General features: G+C 40.0%; 1 protein-coding gene across 1 annotated transcript in view; it reads right to left on the reverse strand.

Moving 5' to 3' along the window:
* Nucleotides 1-9,858: 9,858 nt before the first annotated feature.
* The window catches only part of TOB1 (transducer of ERBB2, 1), a 4,036-nt gene continuing 859 nt past the window's right edge, over nt 9,859-13,035 (reverse strand). Inside the window, exon 2 of the mRNA XM_010842840.1 lies at nt 9,859-11,777. Within this exon, the coding sequence (XP_010841142.1) occupies nt 10,613-11,638 (1,026 nt within the window). The 5' untranslated portion in view covers nt 11,639-11,777 and the 3' untranslated portion in view covers nt 9,859-10,612. The remainder of the gene's footprint in view (nt 11,778-13,035) is intronic.

Here is a 13,035-nt window from a genome sequence, read left to right on the forward strand (position 1 = left end):
TGTGGTGTTGGAGAAGACTCTTGAGAGTCCCTTGGACTGCAAGGAGATCCACCCAGTCCATTCTGAAGGAGATCAGCCCTGGGATTTCTTTGGAAGGAATGATGCTGAAGCTGAAACTCCAGTACTTTGGCCACCTCACGCGAAGAGGTGACTCATTGGAAAACACTGTGATGCTGGGAGGGATTGGGGGCAGGAGGAGAAGAGGACAACGGAGGATGAGATGGCTGGATGGCATCACTCATTCGATGGACATGAGTCTCAGTGAACTCCGGGAGTTGGTGATGGACAGGGAGGCCTGGCGTGCTGCGATTCATGGAGTCGCAAAGAGTCGGACACGACTGAGCGACTGATCTGATCTGATCTGAGGTTGGTTATCACTTCAATTCCACAAGACTTTTGATAATATCAAAATCATTCAAGTAGGTAGCATGCAAAGTACCGGTGCCGCTACCCACTGATTGTTAAAGTCTGGAAGAAAACTTGTAAACGTCAGGAGAGTGTGGTGTACCTGCACTAGGGGACTTGTCCGGGGTCTCCAAACTTCTGCAAAATATCCATCAAGGGAAACGGTCTTCAGGAGGAGTCCTGAAGCTGCACACACACAGGCTCTTTTACTGTTCTTTCACCTTTCCCACACCTGAAGGAAGGGCAGATGGAAGGGACATTTGTTAACCCTTTTCTATCTGCTGTTGGACTCTTTTCCTCTGGCAGAAGCTCCTGGGGAGATGAGGTCTTATTTCTCTATTCCTTTTATACAGAACCCCCAAAGTTCTTTGAACTAAATAAGAATCTCCTTCCAAAAAATATTTCTTCCTAAGTTCCAAAAAAAAAAAAATGGTGCTCCCTTTCTTCCAATCTGTTTTCCAATCTATTGTAAGATTCAAAACCATGAAATTTCTCCAGCTAAATCTCTTTATGTGGCTCAGACAGTAAAGAATCTGCCTGCAATGCAGGAGCCTCGGGTTCAAAACCCTTTATATCTTTATGGAAACTGGGTTGTTCTCAGTCTTTAGTTAAATGGCCTCTGGTGACACCTTAATTTCTAGAAAGGCTGTCCAGGGATTGCAGCTGTCTTAAGCATTGGATTGAAATGGTTTAGGGATACCCATCATGTTTCCTGGAAATAGAAAGGAATTAGCAGAAAGTCAGTCACAGAACTCTATAGAACTTTAAAATGAATTGGGGCTTCCCTGCAGCCCTGTGGTTAAGACTCCACACTTCCCCTGGAGGGGGTGTGGGTTCATGCAAGGTGGAGCCAAAAAAAAAAAATGATGGCAGGTAGTGTACAAAACAAGGAAGGTTCTTGTTCTTTAAAAAAAAAAAAAAAGAGCTCTGAGATCAGTAGGCAGATCTGAAGAATCAGTGAAGAAACAGCAGACATACTCATTACAAAACAAATAAAAATCCAGCCTTCATCCTTACTAGAAATGAATCCATGTTTGTTTGGAGAGGTGGCCAGGAAAAGCCATCTGAAAGGAGTGCTTGCATTCAGTTCAAAACAGAAAAAGGAATTGTCCCTAGAACTACTGAATTCGTGTCACAGAACCTCTGAACTCTGGACTAAAAGAGACAGTTGTAGGGTCCTATGATTCCATTTCTTAAACCATACTGATAGAAGGAGTATCAGTATTCCTGTCTATCTGTATCCAGAAGTCATCAACTTATACTCACCTGCTAGAAACCCAGCTAGACAATGCCATGTCCATGCTTGTCTTACCTTTCTAGGCTAAAGGACGTTCAAAATTGTTTTGAATTAGTGGTTGAGACTAATCTGGTTTGAGGAAATATCACAACCTAGCTTTCATGCTCCAAAAGAGGCTATGAAACCATATTCTCCCAGCTCTCTCAACAGCACTAAGGAAGGAAAAGGAGACTCAAAAGCTGTCAAAGGGCATGTGGAGAGCTAGTGTTTAAAAATAGCTGCAACCTGATGGCTGGGATAGAAGCTTATGTTTGACTTTAACATTTTGTACAAAAAAACCCATAAAAGCAATATCTTATTTTGCTAATGTGGTTTTTCCACATTATTTTTGAAACACTTGAGTGTATAGACAGAAGGGGTGCGACATACAGCATATGCCAAGATTTGTCTAAAAATATTTTACACCTGTTCTCTGTTCTGCACACTGGTCATACTTTATCAGTGAAGTAAAGTACTCATAATGCCAGATGAGGAATGTGTTTTTCCTTCCAAGTCCTCAATGTTTTTCCCTTCTGTAAAGCAAACCTCCTCTTCTTTTCTACCTGCACTAAAATAAAGCTAGAGACATTATCCACATGACCCATCTACCCTCAAAGCTACATTTTAACTCTTCCTGTTTCTTTGGGATCAACCACTTCATTACTTTTCACAACAGTGTGGACACTTCAGCAAACATTTTTGACTGCTCCCAAAAGGGAATGCCAACTTGTACACTAGGTTTAAATCAACTTGCTGATTGTATAAAAAAGAATGCTGAAACACGGGTTTCCCTATCAGCGACTCAAAACTAGAAATACAAACTCAGTGGTATTTATTATGGAAACATGGATAAAATAGCTTTTGGGATATTACTGTAGAATTTTAATTCTCTGTTGATGCACATAATAGACTGGACAACAAAATGTTGAATAAAGACAGTTATGGTTTTAATTTACATTCTTGCTTTCAAGGGGCAACACAACAAATGTGAATAAAATTCTAGACCTCGTGGTTTCCAAGAATACATTACCATTCTTGATAGAAGGTGATTATTTCCTCATAATTCTCTGGGGAAGTGTATTGATATCCCTGTACTTACTTTGCAGATGAAGAAATTGAGCCATCTGAGTCAAATTTCTTAATATGCTTAAGAAAGGAACTAGACTCATAATTTCCAGTTGCCTCCAGACAGGAGCTGCTTCCCAATGTCCTTTTTTCTAAGCTTTGCCTAATTATAAGATGATCTCAAAGCTTCACTTATAGATTATATGTATAAAGCAAGTCTTCTTAAATATAAATCTTAAAACTCAAACATTGAGAAATGGTTAGTAGAGGTTTCACTATTCACAAGTCAAATACCATTACTGACAAGACTTTTAGCCCAATCTAAACCTCCATAAGTCCATCTAATGGTTCAGCAATATTTGGTCCAATTAAATTTAACCCCAAATCAAAATACTAGGCATTTAGTATAACATTTAGTATAACAAGATTTAATACATATAGAAATTACAGAAACTCTTCTGAGCTATTTTTCAAATGGGCTTTTGTTTATTGTGCAGTTTAAACGTGTTCAAAATGAATAGCAACAGTAAAGGGAATATATGCAACTTCCCTGGAGGTCCAGTGGTTAAGACTCTGTGCTTTCAATGCAAGGAGCATGGTTTCAATCCCTGGAACTAAGATCCCACATGCAGAGCATGGCCTAAAATAAAACACACACATACACACAAAAAACAATAAAAGGAATATAAGTTCCTCCATAATAGCTTATCCTTCTAAAATGTAACCACTTACTTTAAATAATTTTAATTTATCTTCTTTTGGCAGTGCTGGGTCTTCAGTGCTGCTCAGGCTTTTCTCTACTTGTGGCAGTTGGGGGTTATTTCCAGCTGCAGTGCGCCAGCTTCTCTTGCCGCACAGCATGGGTTCAGGCCTCAGCAGTTGTGGCTTCCAGGCTCTAGAGCACGGGCTCAGTAGTTGTGGCACATGGGCTTAGGTGCTCCACGGCATGTGGGATCTTCCCGGAGTAGGCAGCAAACCCGTGTCTCCTGCACTGGCAGCTGGATTCTTTACCAATGAGCCACTGGGAAAGCCCCCTTTCTTATTTTAAACCAAAATATATTGATCTTTTTAAAGAAAATCTTTCAGAATCAGTTCAAAATGAGGTCATCTGGTTTCCTTAATGTTAAAAAATAAAAGCAAAAAGACTAGTTATCACAACATCTATACATATAGAAGTCATGTATACTACAAAGGTATGCCTTAAGATAGTTTTTCAAAGTAACTTAAATCATAGGTACTAGAAACACATTCGGAGAAGGCAATGGCACCCCACTCCAGTACTCTTGCCTGGAAAATCCCATGGACGGAGGAGCCTGGTAGGCTGCAGTCCATGGGGTCGATAAGTTGGACAAGACTGAGCAACTTCACTTTCACTTTTCACTTTCATACATTGGAGAAGGAAATGGCAACCCACTCCAGTGTTCTTGCCTGGAGAATCCCAGGGACGGGGGAGCCTGGTGGGCTGCAGTCTATGGGGTCGCATAGAGTCGGACACGACTGAAGCGACTTAGCAGCAGCAGCAGCAGCAGAAACATTGTTGAAGACTATTTTGATACCTTACTTGGTCTTTCCTTATGTTGTTTATCGATAGTACAGGTAAGGAATGTGTATGAAAATAGCTACAGGTGGTCAATGTTCACAATTTTACTTAGAAGTGATACAGCCCTTACTCAATTTGAAGGAATCATCACCCAGTGCTTCCAAAATAAGAGAAGTAAACACAACTAAATTAAGAAAATCAAAATTATAGAATTGATATAACAATGATTTCTAAAAACATTGCCAGATAGCCTGTGATTATAGTTTAGGGCCGCTAGATTTCCAAAGTATATCTTTCAAGACATAATCATGACTTTGGAGTATGGCTAAGAGCCTTCCACTAGCCTCTTCTCAGTGACATTCTTGTAGAGAGATTCTACAAGTGACGTGGCTAATATATCAAAAAAGGTCTTGTTCCTGTAACTTCGAATCAGAATAGCAACCAGTGAGAGGGAAGAAAGCATAGAGCTTAAGGAGCAAGAACTCTGGAACAGACTACCTGAGTTTGAATCCGAAGTCTGCCACTTATTGGCCATGCAATATCAAGCTGTGCGTCAGTCCTCCTTCGGTCTTCCTGGATGACTCAGTGGGTAAAGAACCCACCTGAAATGCAGGAGACACAGGAGACACGGATTTGAGCCCTGAGTCGAGAAGATCCCCTGGAGGAGGGCATGGAAACCCACTCCAGTATTTTGCCTGGAGAATCTCATGGACAGAGGAGCCTGGCAGCCTGCAGTCCACAGCATCACCAAGAGGTGAACACAACTGAGCACATGGCATAGCCCGCTTCTGTAAACTGGGTTAGAACCGTGGGCAGCAGAAAGTGATATGTAAGTGTCTGTTAACTTTAAAACATTAAAAAAGTATGTGTTGTACTAATTTGCCAACTGTATGCACATTGGTTCTGGGTCCTTTATTCCCTAGGTCTGTCAGGGAATTCTTGGTCCTAGGTCCCTGAAGCATGAAGATATCTTCCTATGGGAGTTCCCTGGTGGTCTAGCAGTTAAGATTCTGAAGCAGTGTCCTGGGTTCCAGTTCAGTACTTGGTTGGGGAACTGAGATCCCACAAGCCATGTGGTATGGCTAAAAAATAAATACATAAATAAAAGATAATTAAGAAAAAAATTAAAAGATGCTTGCTCCTTGGAAGAAAAACTATGACAAACCTAGACAGCATATTAAAAAGCAGAGATATCACCCTGCTGACAAAGGTCCATATAGTCAAAGCTATGGTTTTTCTAGCAGTCATGTAAGAATGTGAGAGTTGGACCATAAAGTAAGCCGTGTGTCCAAGAATTGATGCTTTCGAACTGTGGTGCTGGAGAAGATGCTTGAGAGTCCCTTAGAATGCAAGGAGATCAAACCAGTCCATCCTAAAGGAAATCAACCTGAATATTCTTTGCAAGGACTGATGATGAAGCTGAAGCTCCAATATTTTGGCCACCTGATGTGAAGAGCTGCTGTTGCTAAGTCGCTTCAGTCGTGTCCAACTCTGTGCGACCCCGTAGACAGCAGCCCAACAGGCTCCCCTGTCCCTGGGATTCTCCAGGCAAGAACACTGGAGTGGGTTGTCATTTCCTTCCCCAATGCATGAAAGTGAAAAGTGAAAGTGAAGTCGCTCAGCCATGTCCGACTCTTAGCGACCCCATGGACTGCAGCCTACCAGGCTCCTACGTCCATGAGGTTTTCCAGGCAAGACTACTGGAGTGGGGTGCCATCGCCTTCTCCGATGTGAAGAGCTGATTTAACAGAAAAGACCCTGATGCTGGGAAAGACTGAGGGCCCACAGTATGGGCTTGAACTGTGTGGGTCCACTTATATGGGAATTTTTTTTTTCGATAGCACTACATGATCTGCAGTTGGTTGAATCCTCAATGTGAACTTGGAAGGACTGACTATAAGTTATACATGGGTTTTCCGCTGAGTGGAGGGTGGTTGCTGCTTCTAACCCCCATGCTGTTCAAGGAGGAGAAGGGGGTGACAGAGGATGAGATGGTTGGATGGCATAACTGACTCAAAGGACATGAGTTTGAGCGAACTCAGGGAGATAGTGAAGGACAGAGAAGCCTCGTGTGCTGCAGTTCATGGGGTTGCAAAGACGGTCGGACATGAGTTAGTGACTGAACAACAAAAAAGAAGATATCTTCTTAATATAACAAAAAAAACTGAAGAACTCTGATCTAAAGTGAACTCCTGGGTCAAATTGATTAAGCATCAGCTGATTGGCATACTAAACAATAGAATGGGTTTTATTAAGCAACAGTGATTTTACATCCTTGTCAGACTTTTTCCTTATCTGATCTTGCCCTAGAGTATTGTCATCCTCCTTCTGACAGGTATATAGTCAGGCAATGAAATATATTTGATGTGCTGTGCCCATCCTATGGCTTCCCAGGTGGCTCAGTGGTAAAGAATCTGCCTGCCAATGTAGGAGACACAAGTTCGATCCTTGGCTCGAGAAGATCCTGTGGAGTAGGAAATGACAATGGAGTAGGAAATGGCAACCCACTCCAGTATTCTTGCCTGGAACATTCCATGGACAGAGGAGCCTGGCAGTCTATGGGGTTGCAAATAGTCAGATATGACTGAGCACTGAGCACACATACTGAGCAGGCACAAATGTCTATGCTATATTGCTTGTGTAGGAAGGTCTCCAGCCAGCGTTTTACTTCATTAGCTTAAATACATGCAAAAAGAGGTACAGTTTATCCTTGAACAGTATGGGCTTGAACTGTGTGGGTCCACTTATATGGGAATTTTTTTTTCGATAGCACTACATGATCTGCAGTTGGTTGAATCCTCAATGTGAACTTGGAAGGACTGACTATAACTTAAACATGGGTTTTCCGCTGAGTGGAGGGTGGTTGCTGCTTCTAACCCCCATGCTGTTCAAGGCTCAACTGTGCTTCATTTTCTCTGTGCATTACACTGACATTTAAAAATAACCTAAGTTTTGGACATTTGTTAGAGTAAGTCAATTATAATATGGGTACCATGCGAATAACACTGGTACACATTAGAAAAACATTTTACACTCAGGATACTTTTTAGTTCACCTTCAAAAGTTAAGACATTAATACAGTAAACAAAGATTATTATCTTTCTGTGTGTGCGCTAAGTCTTCGATGATGTGCGAGGGCTTTCTCTAGTTGCAGTGAGAAGGGGCTTCTCTGCAGTTTTGATTCATGGGCTCCTCATTGCGGTGGTTCTTCTTGTTGCAAAGCACAGGGTCTAGGCTCATGGGCTTCAGAAGCTGTGGCATACACGTTTAGTTGCTCCTTGGCGTGTGGGATCTTCCCCCACCAGGGATCGAACCTGTGTTCCCTGCGTTGGCAGGCAGATTCTTATCTACTGTACCACCAGGCAAGTCCAAGATTATTATCCTTAAGGAGGCATTTTGACTGAAGGCTTCATTTTGCCATCTAAGATAGGTTAAAGTTATCCAAAGGAGATTTAACAGTACACCTGATTTTAGAAAATGGACAATAAAGGAATATTCTAAAATCAGAGAACTACTTTTTGGAATCATCATCTTGACTCATCAATGATCTATGTACTTTGTAAAGCAGCATTTTAGACACCACGATAGGGCTATTCAGAGGCTGCCACAGTATATTTATTGAAGAGCCACCCCCCCCCCCCCAAAAAAAGGGGAAAATCTATTAATATAATTAACTCAGCAAAACTGTCAGCTAAAAGTCTCCACACATAAGGTCAAAAAGTGTGATGGCAGTGGGGGAAAAAAGACTAGGATGTAAACTTTTCTGAGTTTTTCTAAGTTGTGCTAAACAAAAGCACCTTTAAAAATTTCCATTTCTCATGAACAAAAAGGGCATGAAAACAGAGAGCCTTTGTTCATTCTTAAAAAAAAAAAAAAAGACCTCAAGGATACCAAGCTCAAATCAATTTCAAATCAACTTTTTCTTGAACCCAATCATGATAAAATTGAGTTAATGTTTTCAGCACCAAACCAATGTATGCACCAATATGAAATTTCTCTCAGATTTCTTGTCAGTACACGCATACCTAAGATCTGAAAGATAGTCATATATTAAGTTCAATTATTTAAAATATGAATACATAAGTATTATGTGTGTTAGTCGCGTCTGACTTTGCGACCCCACGAACTATAGCCCACCAGGCTCCTCTGTCCATGGAATTCTTCAGGCAGGAATACTGGGGTGGGTTGCCCAGGAATCAAACCCTGGTCTCTTGCATTGCAAGCAGATTCCTTACCATCTGAACTACCAGGGAAGAAGCCCTGAATATGTGTATTAGTGTTCTTGATTGTTACAAACTCTATTTTGTGTCTCTTGGCCAGTTGCTTTTAGAAAAAGTTAACTTGAGCCTTTCTTCATTCATAAAAAGACCAGTTTTCTTCCAAGTTAAGCCTATAGCTTTACCCAAAAGCTTCTAGCGGAAACTAGTATTTAAAACTGTTACTCTGATCGTTCTTTTATAGCTTTTCAAACTCTATCACAAAAGCACATAATTGATAGCATACGAAGAAAAATCTCTCTCATTTCCAGTCACTATCTCAATACTTCTTCATAACCTCATTCTGTCCACTAATGGACAAAGGCCTCACCATAGAGCTGACAGAACAGCTTAGCTCTGTTGTTTTCAGGGCTTGTTTCCTTAAAACTTTTTATTCCTCTAAATTACAAGGGTAACAGACAAAAGGCTTCTGTAGACTGGTGTCTAAAAAAAAAACTCATTTGAGACCAAATTTATTTCACAAGTAACCTGGACAGTGCTGGTTTCTCACTAAAAAAGCAGAGAAAGTTATTCCAATTCAAGACAATTTTCTAATGTCAACACTGTTATCAATGGACATTCAGTGAAATGACTCATTATTTTACTTTAACATTGTGTCTCACCCTTGCAACTCATGCGCTAAAAAAAAAAACACAAAACCTCCCTCCTTAAGGAGCCACTACAATTTGACACATTATGACTAATCTTTGAAGTACCAAACCAGGAAAAAAACCAACCCAAAACCTGTGTGTAAACTTTGATAGGAAAATGCACAGAAATACTAATATTTAACAACCTGTCAATTTTGAATAGATGTTAATCATAAATTCTCCAGTTACAATGAGTAGTCTTTAAGTGTAAGGATCAGTAAAAACAGACCTAAATCATCTTTTTTAAGCAGTCAAGTGAGCTGCTTCGTCAAGCAAGTTTTCTGAGCTATTCATCTCCCATGCAGAAAATTGATCCAATGATTTCTTTCTCCATATACATTTCAAATAAACTCTCTCAGTTTACATGAGAGAATTTCATTTTATCACCTGACTCCATCTTAGATGTTAGTGTGACACAATTTTAATAAAGTTGACTTGCCTTAAGCATACCACCCTTGTTGCTAAAAAACAAAGCTGTCCCAAGCGTTGCTCAGGTTAAGCACAACTTTTTATATGGTAAGCTACTATCTGTGCCCTAGTAGAGCAACTGCTTTCCATTATAACTTTGTGATTCAATGAGTCAGATCTTTCTGCTGTATCAGCATTTACAACATAATTCCAGAATTAGATCTTTGGCAAAGACTTAAAAACAAAGACCACAATAAATGTTTTTAATTTTAAAGAATTTTAATACAAACTTAATATAAACTATTTCAGTCCCTCTTAACATGTAAGACACTGACTCAAAATACTTTTATACCATTTTTTCAAGTATTGCACAATATAGGTACAAAATTAATATTTACGATTACATTTTCTTCCATAATATATAGCAAAAATTTTTAAACCTTTAACAGAAAATACTTTTTTTTGAAAAAGCAAATATTCGTACATTTTAATTCCACCACTAAAGGAGTATCCTGTACACAATTTTTAGAATAGGTGATGTCTTTGAGATGGATATTTTACAATTTCAGTAAAAAAAATACAACATGAAGCTGCTGTCACAGATCACTGTAGTAAAAAGATATAAATGCAATACCATGTCGTAGAAACAATATATATATCCTCTGATATTTTACAAACTTTGTACTAAATTAAATTATACAATTAGAAAAGACCAATAAACCCACTTATTAGTGCCAATTTTTTATAAAAAAAAAAAATCAGCCATGTCCTTGCTATATCTTAAATACTGTAAGAGGCCATATCTGAGAGTATACTTTAAAATATACAGTCAGTATAAAATAACTTTGTGCTTGGTTGGCAATGAAAAATGATGCATGTTTTATTTTTGTAACCAAGCTTGAATGTATCCTTACTATAAGCTTTAAAAAAAAAAAAAAAAAAACTCAAGGAGGTTATTAAAAAAAATCCCCCTTGGGCCCAACCATTTTAACTTGTACATTTTTTTCTTTTTTTAGTTAGCCATAACAGGCTGGAATTGCTGGTTAGAATACTGCATGTTATTTAAGCTAAAATTCAAGCCATCTACAAAAGACTTCTCGTTGAGGCCTCCATAGGCCGCAAATACATCAAAGGCATTACTGTACTGGAGAGGACTGAGGTTAAGGGGGCTGTCACCTGGGAACATTCCATTGGTACTACCTTGACCCTGCATATTAGGAAAAATAAATTCCTTGGCATTAGGAGAAAGAGCAGAGGTTTTCTGCTGTTGCTGCTGCTGCGGTGGTGGTGGTGGCTGAGATGGCTGCTGCTGTTGCTGCGGCTGCTGCTGGTTACCCAGGCCAAGCCCATACAGAGAGTGCATTGAGGAAGAGATGGCTTTCTGCTTCAAGAGGTCATTCACATTCAAGCCGAGGTTAATAGGAGAAGTACGTGCAACCTTGTTGCTGCGGCCACTATTCTTCATTTTGGTAGAGCCAAACTTGGTGGCAGCGAAAGTGGCAGTGGTGAAGGTTAAAGGCTGAGTGGACCGGGGCATGAAGGTAGGGCTTACGGCAGCAGAGTGACCAAAGGGAGGCGATGGAGAGCTGGACACTGATGAGGCTGGGTCACTTACGGGCATAAAAACCTGGGCCTCTGGGTTAAAGCTGTTTTTGATCTCCTTATCCAACTCGCATCCATTTTCATTATTATCATCCACATAAAGCACCTTCACTGGTCCCTTTTCACCAATTTGGTAGGAAACCTCAAACGGGTCGATCCAAACACTAAGATCCTGTGGCAGATTGCCACGCACATCATCAATGTCCAAACCGCTCTCTTTGGATGCTTGTTCAATCACTGGGTCCACTTTCTCCCCTACGTGTATACATCTAAACCCTGATCCTTTGTATGGCTTTTCAGGATACCAGTGCCCTTCATATTTCTTCTTAAGAAGTCTTTCAAGCTCTTCACCAAAAATGTTGACACGTCTTCTAGGAAGCTTATTATACAGATATGAAATAATAAAATTTAGTGCTACTTGGATTTCAAGCTGCATAGCTGCTATGCCACAAAATTAGGTTTGTTTCAACTCCCCCCTAGACACACACAAAAAAGTTCAGTTTGTGGCAGAAAAACAAATTTTCATTCAAAGTGCTGGTATTAGTAGATATCCTTCACCTCAAGCAGTCTTGCTCCTTAAAGAAAACATAGAAAACAAAAGAAAACATGTCCATGTAAGATAAACGTTAAGTTCCACAACCTTTTTTTACCCCCAAAGTAATTTCAGTTTTGAAAAAGTCTAATAAGCTAGAAAGTCTGAAAAATCTAATCCACACTTACCAACAGAAAATTGTCTACTGAAGACCAAAATCTCGGGAAAACAAGATCTACAGTTTAAAATGTGCAAAACAAAACCCTATTATTTACTTTGTTTCTGAATAGAGTTCTAAGAGGAAAAACACTTTCAGAATATACAGCATATTCCTTCTTTTTCTTCTTGCAGTTCTCAAAAGAATATTTATTGGAAACCATACTAAGCACATCTGTCTATTTACCTGTATATGCTTGTTTTAAACGTTGGTCATACTCCTATTCACTAGCTTAGAAATGAATTCTGTATTTCAGTTAATTTTGGACATATACTGCTTAAATCTGCTTTATTATCAAACAATCCCAAAATGTGAGACGTAAGGAAAATTTTCAAAGTACATGATACAACGTTTTCTCTATACTATTTAATGTGTATTTTTCTAAATCTGAAAATACTTCTTGTTAACAAAAGAAACAACTAACTTCAAACTCTTCTGATTATTCTGTTTAAAGGGTAGGGGTTCTGAGTTTTATTCTGATTTTCAAAAACAACTCCCTCTCTCACGATAAGAGAACAGCCGAAGAGGCATGTATGATAAGGTCGACCTTTAAACGTTTGCTGGATCAGCACTGGGTGGGGATAAGAAAAGATCAAGGGCAAACAAGATATTTGCAAAAGGGATCTATCTGTACACTTAGGTTGATTTAAAAGGACATTAAAAAAAATCAAGTTGGTATTAACCCATCTGTTTCATTTTCCATACTCGTGGTGATAAAAGGAAAAGAATCCCAGGCTGCCCCGAAACTACAAACACTTTCCAAGCTCGTGTGCTGGCAAAGGCAGCTGATTAAGCCAAATTGCGTGAAGGTGCAGTCGAGCGAAATTCAGGCTCGGTGAAAGGTAGTTTCAAAGCAACGCCTTAAAGACGGGAGCATGAAGAATTACATAAACAGCCAGTTGGGTCTCATTAGATTTCTGCTCACAGCCTTCGGAGCCAAGCGCTACAGCAGCAGCAGCAAGAGGAGGAGGTGGTGGAGGAAAGCCACGAGAAATGGAAAAGGGACCACTGGGGCCGGGGGCTGGACACCCGGCGGGTCGCGGCGCCGGTCGCACCAGGTCAGCCGCTCCCCCCCCCCCCCCGT

The sequence above is a fragment of the Bison bison genome, unplaced genomic scaffold (genome assembly GCF_000754665.1).
Source record: "Bison bison bison isolate TAMUID 2011002044 unplaced genomic scaffold, Bison_UMD1.0 scf7180017864180, whole genome shotgun sequence".
Lineage (NCBI taxonomy): Eukaryota > Metazoa > Chordata > Mammalia > Artiodactyla > Bovidae > Bison > Bison bison.